The sequence below is a fragment of the Mugil cephalus genome, chromosome 5 (genome assembly GCF_022458985.1).
Source record: "Mugil cephalus isolate CIBA_MC_2020 chromosome 5, CIBA_Mcephalus_1.1, whole genome shotgun sequence".
Classification (NCBI taxonomy): Eukaryota; Metazoa; Chordata; class Actinopteri; order Mugiliformes; family Mugilidae; genus Mugil; species Mugil cephalus.
This window is the reverse complement of record NC_061774.1, coordinates 6,407,975-6,421,116: the sequence shown is the minus strand read 5'-3', so window position 1 is coordinate 6,421,116 and position 13,142 is coordinate 6,407,975. Positions and strand designations below refer to the sequence as shown.

Genomic DNA, 13,142 nt, shown 5'->3' with positions numbered 1-13,142 from the left:
CTCCTCTGGGAGATTTTCAATTATGGAGGAATCTAGTGAGCTCCCATTAGACCCCAGTTGTGACCCAGAGGGGGAAAGGCCATTGAGGGATTGGTGAATAGTGGGCAGTTATTACTGTCCAGCTGCTCCCCCTCTGACGTTGTCTTGCTCGGGAACACAAATCTTCTACAGTGCAGCTGCTGGCAACTTTAACTAATTAAAACCGAGTGAATTTTGAACCTGCAGATGCTCACATGTACACCACTAAACAGATAAGGCAGCCATACAGACCTTGGTACACTGAGTTCTCCTCCTGTCGGAAAAGAAACAAAGGGTGAAAAGCCAGGAATCACCTTTCCGAGACGAATCTGTGCACATTCATTCATGCATACTCACACAGAGACAGATATGCATGGACACACACTGATTACAGACACAAAAACAGATGTCTGGAGACATACGCCTACATGCTTCACACACATACGCATGAACACGCAGAAGTGCATACAAACACAGATGTGAGCCGACAAATGCGAACATAAGCGTTCAGCTGGAGGAGAATCTACGACGAAACACGCCATGCAATCTTCTCCCGGTTAGTTCTTCAGACATTCCCTGCTCCACATGAACTAATAAATCAATCAATAAATGGAGAAAGGAAAGTATAAAATCTGAAAAGTATTAACTTACTTTATACTAGGCACTATTTCTTTCCTTCTAAGTTTGCACCCAGATATTGCAGTGAGGATTACAAATGTCATGCTGCAGTGTAATAATGAGTTTGCATTAGATTTTCCTTGCTGCGAGCACTGGACAGCAGCAAGATCCAACCCGTGCAGGGGAAACACAGTGACGCCCTTCAGGCAGATTATTAGTTACACTGATTAAAAACCACATTGAGTCAACAAGCCCCATTTTCAGGGACCAGAGACTACAAGACAGAGGTGTAGCCTGGAGACACACATTTTAGCTGCCGTTACTGCTTGTATATATGCATATGAAGAAATAGATATTTAAAAACATATTTCTGTCATGCCGGATTCGCTCTTTTATGGGAAATTGCGAGATCATCTACATATAAATGATTAAAATTGACATTTTAATACAAGTAGAAGTGTAACTGTGTAACTTATCTTAATCCAAGCAATTACTGTCAAAATACTGCACCGCTTAAATTCATATTGAGCCATATGTTAATTCATATGTTGCATGTTTTCAATCGACATTCCTACACGGCCTGAATCTAACACTTCTCTGCTCACAGTTTACAGATCAATCGACCAGCTGCCATGCGGAGATCACGTTGAACCTAAGCATGAAGAACACCGTAGTAGTTCTCAATTAATTTAGAGTTTGCAACGGCAACAATCGTTAACAATTTACAGTTGGCACAGTATTCTAGCAGGGAACAAACAGTAGGGTTTTTTGGGGGATTACAGTGAGTTTTAAACAATGCTTATTAGTGGACTTCTGAGTCATCATGTTGGTGAGGAATGCTGTAAGAAAATTGAACTGACATACAGTATGTCAGTACTGGCTGACGATCACACGTCTTCCTTTCAACATGCTCCTGCATGGAGCCTGAAAATACCACCAGCAAAAAATGTGTGTGTTGATATGTTGCAGGTAAAATGACCTGGTGGTAAATGGCAGAGGTTTTGACACCCTAGAGCAACGTTTGATTGTTGATATTGATTGTGTTGCATTCAGAGCCACCGGTGGGTTGAAACTGCGGTGAATGCAGGGGCAAAGGCAGCGGAGGTGAATGAATCCAAGTGATGGTGCCAAACACATGGAAGTTATAGAAAAACACAGGGCATATTAGAAAGGAATGGAGCAGAAAGGACTTGGAGCAGTGGAAAACATCATATTTCTTCCTTTGTTTTGGAGTTTTAGGATATTTTACAAGACGGGCCCTCCATCTTGAGCAGATAACCTAAATAAGCAGTGAGCCGTCTTTCCTTTAAACTACATTAGCTGTTACCTCAAGGTGGGTCAGGGACTTACCTTAAAAAAAAAAAACTAAATCATATTAAATCTGAAACAAAGCTCTCAGAAGAAAAGTCATACACCTTGTACACAATTTCACAGGCCCATATTAACATCATACTTTGAAAAATTTCTGGACCTGGTGTTTGTGTGGATGTTACTTAGACACGTACCAAACTCAAAAAACATGAAAACAACATAGGTGTTGACCTGGCCTCTAAATTCACTAGATCACAAACTGATCAAGTATCTGTGGGATGATCCACAGAGGACCCTCCACTCAACCCATGGGACCCAAAGACCACCACTAACAACATCCTGTTACCAGACACCACAGGAAAGTTTTGGGATTAATAAAGTATCTAATCTAATCTAAAATTTTCCCAGTGAACATTGTATTGTAACAAGATGGTCAATGATATTCACCTCCCCCATCAGTGGTTTTAATGTTGTGACTGATCGGTGTAAAACAAAGAGGCCTTCTTTGTGTGGCCTTGTGACTAAATTGTCTGTTTACTTTGAGCCCATCAGTTCTTTTCTGATACAGTAGTTTGGTAATCTGATCAATCATGTTGAATCAGCTGGACTGGCCCAACTGGTGCAGGACAGTCTAAGACCAAAGACCTGACAAATGCAAAAAACTGAACCTAGTGTTATGCAATAGGTAGACAGAAGGGCTGTTGATTCGTCCTTCGTGAAACAGGACAGCTCAAATCAAATTCCAATAAGAGCCTGCATATTTCACAGACTCTCTGGAGTTGTCTTTGGGAGATTAAAAAAAATCACACGCACACTGTGATTATATTTGGACTGTGATTGATTTCCAAGGAGTAATATTCCAGTTTGAAAAATTGCATCATGGGTCATCAGAGATAAGACATGATTCTAAAGTATGCTTGTTTTTTGTTGTTTTTTTGTTTTTTTCCACCACGATGCACAGTGAAAATGAAAATGCATCAGTCATGGACTAATGAGTCAGCTGAGGAGATCATATTCAGAACATTCTGATTCATCTCAGCAGTCTGTTTCTTACCCTCATTTGTAGTAAAACGAGCACTTCCTCCCAGTGGTGCTGTGTTTTGGAAGTCACTGCACCGAGTGATTTTACCATCAGTGCATGCCGTGTAATTTAGGGAAATAGTGGCATTCTGCGCTCCCTTTGGTGCAGAACTTTGTAGACTCTATCTCCACCTTTTACCACCATACTCTGAGCCTCATACAACGATGCATCCTCGTCTAATCTTTGTGCATACAGTTCATCTTAAGTTAAAATTAAATAAAATATTGCTATTTTATATAAATAAAATAAGAAGTGGAGACAGAATAATATGATTAGCACTCCAACAAGCATTTTTTTTTTTCAACTGATTAATCTGTAAACCCCTTCATGGTTTGTAAACAATGTGTTTTGAGGAGCGGGGCTTAACTGGAAGCAAGAGGTCTCAAACACTATAGCTTGTAAATGACAGGTTAGCATATTTCAATCAACTGTTTTGGCAAGAATGGATGAGGGAAATTTTAGAGAATATACTAATACACTCACTCCCACCAAAAGAGGACACAGAGGGATGAAGCCTGGTCTGTCTTTATCGCCAACAACGATATTACAAGAAGTAAGTGGTAAGGGTAATGTAGTAAATGCAACTTCTGCTTGGACACCCCTGAAACACGTAACTAATGTTGCGTTAGCGCATGGTTAGCATTAGCATTAACATGCGACAAGAATCCCCTAAATAAGGATAAACTTCATGTAATTTCAGCCACGATTTAGTCTAACCCAGGCTGAAATAATGATGCATTATATATTCACCTGACCTGAGATGGAGTGTGCGCGTTGTTGATTGTCTCACTCCAATCCTCTCTTTTAAACGCTGGTATATGATAAAACTTCAAGTTAGTGTTTTTGATTTTCCGGTTTTAGCACCAAAAAATACAGCAAGACAACATTTTCATGGTTGAAAGTGACAGTGTTCACTTCAAGCTTCCTCTGTTTTGCCTCCAGTTAAAATTGTGATGTCGCAGTGACGTAGGTGGTGTCTGGTAACAGGATGTTGTTAGTGGGTGTCCATGGGTTGTATGAGCCTCTGTGAATCATCCCATGGACACTTGATTAGTTTGGGCTGTAGTGAATTTAGAGAACGCAGCAACCTCTGGAGCTGAGCGATGAAGCCCATGTGGAAGTGCAAAAAACTGCAGTTCATCGACCATGTTAAAAAGCCCAAATTTACAGCATTATAAAACATGTTTATAGCCTGGTTCAAAAAACGGTTTTGGTCTCAATAGTTTATTTCACTATTCATAACAACTGTACGGGGGGTGAATGTTTTTCTAACGCATTAGTTTATTTTTTATTAAGGTTTCAAATTCTCCATAATTAAGGGTGTTCCCAGTTTGAGTGACATCTCTACTAGTCCTCACCTGAGCTAATGACAACCTTTTGTCATTTTAATTTAAAAATAATAGTTGTCTGCTTTGCTGCAACTCCTACCAGAACATTATTTATATGGTTAGTGTCAGTGCCCAACAGAACTAGTCTGGTAGCTGAAGTTAACTATCTAATTAGCCAGCTAATGAATTAGCCATAGGCTAGCCTTCCAACGAGGATCTGATTTATTAGCGAGGCTAACGGGAGATGTAAAATGTAATTATTAATACTTTTAATTAAACGGTGTCAGTTTAGGAAATATTAATCTACCGCATAGAGTAGGTAACATTAATGTCTCCTTGACGTTGCTGACTAGTTCCGCCCCAACACAATTCCCATGCCCATATTTGGGCATCGAACACGGCGACTACAGCCTCCAATTACTTTGCGCTTCATTTTCGAGGTTCACAATCCAATGGGTGATGTCACAATGGGTTTGTCCATAGATTATACAGTCAATGATGTGGAGGCCAGGTCAACACCTTGTGCTGTTCTTCATGTTTTTTTTTTTTTTGTTTTTATTTAGTTGTTCCTAAACTGTTTGTGTGTGTGTCTGTGTCAGGCTACATCTAGGCTGGTCTGGATGGGTGGTCTAAGTAACATCCACATGACTGCCAGGTCCAAAAGTTTCCCAGCGGAATATTTAATTGTCACGAGATGATCTATGTTGTTTACTTCTCCTGTCAGTCGTTTTAAAGTTGTGGCTGATCAGTGTATAATTCTTTTTACCTGATTTGTATTTTCATTGCATTTGTTGTGTGGCCCACTGAGTTGTTTTCATGTGATCTTTGACAGTGTTGTTTATTTGTGTGTCAAATGTAATGGTGCCAACAACAAGATAATTATATCATCCTGTGTCACAATCACCGCTTAATTATTGTTAATTTTCTGTCTCCAGTGAACCCAGCAACATGTAAACAGAGGCACATGAGTGGATTATTGGTGACTATTAGCATCATTTCTTTAGACAATATAGACAGTTTAATCTTTTTGGGGTATCTGGGGGAAACACAACTTCCTTCAGTGAGGATGTGTTTACTTGATAACTGTATGTTATGAGAACCGTGGCAGCATTTCCAGAAAAAAAAAGCTCTATTAATTTTCTGCAATCACTATAATCAGATATCTGGATATGAATACGTAATGCTTTATCAATAACCCTGAAACCCAGAAAGAAGGCTCCTAATACTTTTAACAGTGGATCAGTTTGATATATTGTAGAAGTCATGTCAGAAGAAGGAACAGTTATAGTGGGCGCTTAAATGGAGAGCTCCACACGACAGGCTACATACCTCCAATTTCTAACCAGTTCTTTTCATTGTGTCCTGCTGCTCAAATACTCATGCCATGTGGGTAACTCTGAAACCCTATCCCTAAAGCAGGGGTCTTCAGTGTTTTTCAGGCCAAGGATCCCCAAACAGATGGAGAGATTAATTAGGGACCCCCTAATTATATGTGTTCTATATTAAACGCGGCCTAGTGCTATTTATACATATACATTATTATTATGATTTTGCATTTAATATGATATCCCTTTACAAAAAATGTTGGATTCATGTTAATGTATACTGAAAGAAATTTAAAGTTTTGGGAGAAAATTAAAAAATATATAAAAAATGTCTAATCAACCCCCCTGCAGTGCCTCCGCAGACCCCCTGTTGAATCCCTATGCCCTAAAGGATGGCAAAAGACCAATTTTGGCCTGACATATTTATCAGAACAACAAACACAGAGCTTTTAGTGACGTGATTAAACTGCCTTTGCTGTAATTACAGATGCTGCTAAACCAACAAGGACTGAAATCCTTGAGACTTTAAAGTTAAGTGATTAATGAAAATAGTTTGTTCTGAACTGCCTCAATGGCTGATTTGTTTCCACTGGAAGGCACAAGTACAAGATATGAGCACAATAGTTGAGACGTTAAGCAGCTCATGAGCATTCACACATACTTATAAATTGCTAGAATGTGATGTATATACTGTTATATTCTCACTTCAGATGATGCACTCAAGTGGGCTGCAGGTTAAGGTGGAGATCATTTCAGTTGTGTTGCTTCTGTCCTCAGTAAAAACCATTCACTCCAGTAGCACCAAACAAAGCATCTTTCATTTAATAATAATAATAATAATAATAATTATAATAATAATAATGATAATAATGGCTGAATGATGCTAATGTGTATACATAATGATCTGAGAACTTCAATTTGCTGCACCTCTGGTCCTGTTCAGAATCCACTGGCATGTCCCCAGAGCAGGAGACACTGAATCATTCATTACTGTCAAATCTCTAACGGCCTCCACAGTGGTGTTGGCGACGCTCAGTCAGTCAAACCATTCACCACTTTCTCTGGCATAAAAAGTCGAGCCCTGCGCCGCAATGCCAGCTATAACACAATGAAAACGAAAAGTGTATTTTGCTCACAAACACATAGCAAGGCAGCTGCAGGTAAAGAGTTACTGCTTTTCTGATTTCAGTTCCAGGAACACTTTGCTGATAAAGACCAAGATCTTACATATTTTTTTTTTCTACAAACAGTTCCTGTAGCTTTAGCGATAACGGACAAGGGGAGATAGTTTCAGAAAGGGCAACAGTCTTGATGGACAGGATGATAATATGTCAGTGTCTTCCATGTGCACTCTGGTTAGCCACATCTCTTGTCGATAGAGCATTTTAGAATCAGCGCACGAGTCCATGATGTCTCTCTGTCGCGCCACTTTTCCAGTATTGGTAAAAATAATGGTCCCCTTTCAGTCCGTTGAGGATAGAGGAATCATATCTTCTCCAGTATCTTTCTGAATACTTCAGGACAGACAGAGTTCACTGGTTTACTGCTATCATTTTCCCTTACAGAATTTCAAGCGCTTCTGTTGATAGTACAATTTATCACAGGTACATACTTCATGTCTTTGTATAATACAGTGGGGGAAATAAGTATTTGATCCCCTGCTGAATTTGTAAGTTTGCCCACTTCCATAGAAATGATCAGACTCTGGTTTTTATGGTTGTTTACTGGTTATGGGTATAGACAGAATATCAGTTGAAAATGCATAAAAAACACACAATCTAAAAGTTATAAATTGTTATGTATTTTATTAAGGGAAATAAGTATTTGATCCCCAAGCACAACACAAGTCAGTACTTTGTAGAGAAACCTTTGTTGGCAAGCACAGCGATGAGACGTTTCTTGTAGTTGGTCACCAGGTTTGCACACAGCGCAGGAGGGATTTTGGCCCATTCATCTTTACAGACAGTCTCTAAATCCTTCAAGTTTCTTGGCTGCCTCTTGGAAACTCGGAGCTTCAGCTCCCTCCACAGGTTTTCGATCGGGTTAAGGTCTGGAGACTGACTAGGCCACTCCATGACCTTAATATGCTTCTTCTTGAGCCACTCCTTTGTTGTCCTGGCAGTATGTTTTGGGTCATTGTCATGTTGGAAAACCCACCCACGAGGCATCTTCAGTGTTCTTGCTGAGGAAAGAAGGTTTTTGTCCAAGATGTTACAGTACATGGCTGCATTCATTGGCCCCATAATGCGGTGAAGTTGCCCTGTACCCTTTGCTGAAAAACAGCCCCAAAACATGATGTTTCCACCTCCATGCTTAACCGTGGGTATGGTGTTCTTTGGGTCATACTCACGTTTTTTCATCCTCCAAACATGGCGGGCCGAGTTAATGCCAAATAGCTCAACTTTGGTTTTGTCAGACCACAGCACTTTCTCCCAAGCCTTCTCTGAGTCATTTAGATGTTCACTGGCAAACTTAAGGCGGGCCTGTACATGTGCCTTCTTGAGCAGGGGGACCTTGCGGGCACTGCAAGAGTTCAATCCATAACGGCGCAGTGTGTTGCCAACTGTTTTCTTGGTGACGGAGGTCCCAACTGCTTCCAGATCATTAACAAGCTCCTGCCGTGTTGTTTTAGGCTGCTCCCTCACCTTTCTCATCATCATCCTCACTCCATGAGGCGAGATTTTGCGGGGAGCTCCAGACCGAGGACAGTTGATGGTCCTTTTATGGGTCTTCCACTTGCGAATAATGGCACCAATAGTTGTCACCTTCTCACCAAGCCTTTTGCTGATGGTTTTGTAACCTATACCAGCCTTGTGCAGGTCTACAATCTTGTCCCTGACATCTTTTGACAGCTCTTTGGTCTTGCCCATGGTGCTGTAGAAGTTGGAATGTAAGAAACTGATTCTTAGAGCAGGTGTGCTTTATATACATGACGAGTTAAGATCAGGAGTATTGGTAATTAGTTGACTGAGCACAGCTGTGTGCCACATGCGCACCAGCCAATCTGTAGGAGCCTGAATTCTAAGTGAATTGTTGGGGATCAAATACTTATTTCCCTTAATAAAATACATAACAATTTATAACTTTTAGATTGTGTGTTTTTTATGCATTTTCGATTGATATTCTGTCTATACCCATAACCAGTAAACAACCATAAAAACCAGAGTCTGATCATTTCTATGGAAGTGGGCAAACTTACAAATTCAGCAGGGGATCAAATACTTATTTCCCCCACTGTACATATCCGTGTTATATTTTTTTTTCATTGTAACTTTGAAAACACACACAGAATGACAGTCGAAAAACAGGGTTAGTCCACAAAAGCAGTACTGGGACTTGACTTCAGCTGGACTTTATCGCAACGACAATAACATACAGACTGGCATCTGTGTGCAGAGGGCTCCCATACGCTGAGTGAGAACACGGGCAGCTGGAGCCCGACTATGTAGACACAAAAATAGAAAAAACTGAATCGCTGTACATATTTTAGGAAGGAGGTCCATTTTCCTCTGAACACCTCTGGTCCCCCCCATCTGCTTGGTTCTAGGAGGGTCCTTTGTATGCTTCTCTGCAGCCTTTAGTGTCCGTTGTTGATGAGATGAAAGAGAAACAACAGAAGGCTGAGGGCAGGTTGAAGCACTAGGCTGTGAGGTGAGGCGGAGTTTGGGAGACTGTTGGATGGCAGGGTGGAGTGACCCACCAGGAGCTCATTCCCGAGGGCCTGTGAGGAGACAGAGAGATAATTTTATGGCACATTTTGAATTAAGGAGATCACATTTAAACCAAACGTTCAGATTTTAAAAAGGGGAAAATACAAGTATTAAATCTTAATTATTAGTCTTTTCACATGATAGACATATGTGTTTTTCCAATCAGTTATTTTAATGAGTCATCTAGAGCTGCATGCATGTAGAACATTCATCGAATCAGTTTCGATTTGGGATGAGCTACCACTTTTTTCCCTCCAAGTAAGAAAATATAATATTTGCAGTTTAAATAATTCATGTGAACTTCACTGCATTTTTTTTTCTTTTTTTGCTGCTAGAGGATTCAGTCATTACTTAAGCCTAAGAGAGCCTACTATGGGGTTGCCTCCGAGGCAGACAAGACTGTAATCAAAAGGAGAGACCCCCTGTGCCGTAATTCTTGAAGGTGGGTGGCTGCAACCGTTGCCTGACTCCTCGTTGAAAAATGTTCAAAGACTTGGAGCGAGAGTTGAGCTAAGGCGGCAAGCTGACGCCTAGTCATGAAGGTATCCACCAGTCATGGCCTTTAATTGTGTGTAACGTTAAGCTTTAATATTATTTGTTGAATTATTTCTCCCGAAATGTTGACCAAAAGTCTATAGGAATTGTCTGACTTTTGGAGGTAGCCTCGAGTGGCCTTTTGAGGCTCTGCAGTTTTTGGCACTTCACATTAGCTTCATTGTCAAGTCGCACTACACCCAGCTGACTCCACCAATCATATAAAAAACACTTGACTGTAAGGTAGTTTAAGTGGTGAGTGGCCGATCATCATTGTAATCAGATGTGGGTGTTTGAATTTCAGCCAGCAAAAACCTGTTTAGAAAAGAATGTGTTGTATTATTTGTTTACATGCATCCTCTTCTTGGTCTAACAATGCATGCGTACAGCTTTGAATTGAAGTGATTCATTCAACCACTCAAACCAATAATCTGTTTCACTCCTAAATACAGTACAAAAAGTACAAGAGATTTGAAGAGGCTAGACTGAGGTGAAGCCTGACTCTCTGAACTAATACCTGCATGGCTACACGTTATGTTTGCGGTTCAAAATGATGACTGTGTTAGCTTCGGTGATCACACAGAGAATTATGGCCACATCTCCCTCAAGAAACATGGCTAATGATGTGACACACTGGACCTTGAACAGTTATTGCGTGCTGTTTTTCACAGCTTGCAAGATGTACGTAGATGTCAGAGTGCCATAGAACAACTTGGCTGGTCCAATGAATATTTATGTATGTAATTATGTTATGAATAACAGTTAACCTATTCATCATCACACAATGAAAGCAGACTTCTTTTCTTCTTTTCCGTGCCAGCCTCTACGAAGTGGGTGTGTTTGTGTGTGTGCAGCATATGTTGACAGAAGTTAAAGTGCTCCCTGTGGTATAATTATTTTAGAGTAATGTCAGTCTATTTGTCAGGATTTTGAGCCATTCCCATTATTTCCATTCATTTTTCTCCCCCTTTCCTCGTATCTGTCAGGTCTGTTAAGTGATCTGGTTGATAACGCGTAATCTGCTCAAGGCATTCCTCATATTACTGCTCGGATATGGCATTCCAAAGAAAGAACGCATTTAAAATGTTATACCCTGATCAGATTGACACACTTTACCTCATTTTCAGTACATACCACTCTTCCTCCCCACATGAATTCATTTGGGAACACTGAGAATGAACCGCTGAATAGTCTCATTCTTCTACAAACTTAATTGCATGTCAAAATGATTTTAAAAGTCTGTATTGCTGCACTGCTTTTTTGCCAGTGTCAGAAATAATTCTCCCCTGAATGTAGACTTGTATAAAGCTGCTGCAGCGTACTTAACAAGAAAACTTCACACCTGCGTCGGTATTATTGCATCGAGAATGTTCTTCATAGTTTCTCTGGTTTCTGGTGGAGAAGCCGTGCTCTTGCTTTCTCTCCTGTCATGGCTGGGTGAGCTGGGCCGACTTGGAGTCGGCTGCTGTTCTGATTCGCTTCCAAATGTTTTGAGAGCGTTGCCTGAAACATGGCAGAGAAAAAATATTTTTACTGGACTTGACATTGGACATACTGGTCATGACAGATCCAGTTCTGGATCGGGAATTTTGCACAGGAGCGTTTCCTGGACGTCCGCTGGAGAAAAGAAAAAAGAGAAACAGAATACTCAGTATTCTCTTCAAGTATCCAAACTGCACCTGCCTCTGCACATCGACCTCATTAGCTCTTCAACCATTTGCACTGGCCAAATAACTCTGAGACCTCTCTCTGTATCTTTTCTAGGCTGGCGGCCCGAGGAAAGGCTGTCCAAAGATTCACCTCACCACACACCCCAAGGAAAGATATTTGCTGTTTGTACAGGTTCTGTGATAGATATATACCTGCTGAAGTAAATAATGAGGACATCAATAATTCACACTCAAGAGCAAAGGTCAGGAAAGAAAAGGTGTTAGGGTGAGAATTAGCATGGAAATGAGAAGACGCAGTAGAAGATCAGAGGACACAATAAATTACAAAGCACCAGTGTAGGACTTGTGAAATAAGGAGCATCCTGATATGGTGAATGAAATGTAAGTGATGCTATTGTTCCCACGTTAAATACTAGGCATGTTCTTTATGCTTCTATTGAACCTAAATCGCTTGACTAAACAAACTCTATACTGTAAACTCGACCTCCCATCCAGGGTCCGCGGAGTCCATGGAGGTACTGCAAGGGGGTTGCAAAATCTTTGGTTGATTAGACATTTTCTAATATAATATATATATATATATATATAATATATATATATATATATATATAATATATTTTTTTTTTTTTTAATTTTACCCACAATTTTCCCACATGAATTAAAATTTAATTAAATACACATTAACATGAATTGAACATATTTTAGTAAAGTGATAAATGGAGGCAGAAGACACTTCAGTCATTTAGTGATACAGGAGCTGTCTCAACAGTGCACCATTTTACACACAGCGCCACACTAGCCAGGACCTGTCAATCTAAACCTCCTGTACAAAGTAGGCCCTGCCCCTATGGCTGCTCTGCCAATCGTGAGGCCACATATTACACACTGACTCTGTCAGGTTCCCAGTGAGTCGAGAGCCTATTCAGTTGCCAGGTGAAATCCCAGATGCAGACTGCAATATTAGCAGAAGAGAAGCTAACGCTACACGGTGTATATAGGTATGTTTATGTCAGGTATATTTACATTTATGTTTACGGCAGTTGCACGGTCACCCCGCTGTTGCACATGTTTGAAATTAAAAAAAATATTATTTGAACCTGTGTATTATTTGAACAACCAAACATTGTTCATTGCAAAATGATAATAATAATGTTTTTTTTATAAGTAGCACTAGGTGGAGTTTAATATAGAACACATAGAGGTAGGTAGAGGGTGGTTTAAATGATCCAATTTAAGGTCAGTACGGCAGAGAAAAACAAATAAACCTGAAATAAAGATATATTTAATCTGTTGTAACACTGCCTTTCTCACGCCAACAATGGATATTTTTATTGGAACTGTTACCAGGCAGAACTGATTTAATGCTTACATTCAGCTCCTCATGGTGGTCTGTTGGTTTAAGTCACACGCCTTTATTCATGTTTAGCCCCACTTCATGAAAAATGATAACTGCTCTGACTAAAGCCAGTGACACACCAACACGACGGTCGGCCATTTGCTTCTGTGACCATACCTGACCCTAATTTGTCCTCTAGTATCTCATACCG

The 13,142-nt window shown here is 40.3% G+C and overlaps 1 protein-coding gene across 1 annotated transcript in view; it reads right to left on the bottom strand.

The window, feature by feature from the left end:
• Positions 1 to 8,924: 8,924 nt before the first annotated feature.
• The window catches only part of gfra4b (GDNF family receptor alpha 4b), a 43,231-nt gene continuing 39,013 nt past the window's right edge, over positions 8,925 to 13,142 (bottom strand). Inside the window, exons 8-9 of the mRNA XM_047584432.1 lie at positions 11,268 to 11,428; positions 8,925 to 9,402 (exon numbers count right to left, since the gene is read on the bottom strand). Of these exons, the coding sequence (XP_047440388.1) occupies positions 9,259 to 9,402; positions 11,268 to 11,428 (305 nt within the window). The 3' untranslated portion in view covers positions 8,925 to 9,258. The remainder of the gene's footprint in view (positions 9,403 to 11,267; positions 11,429 to 13,142) is intronic.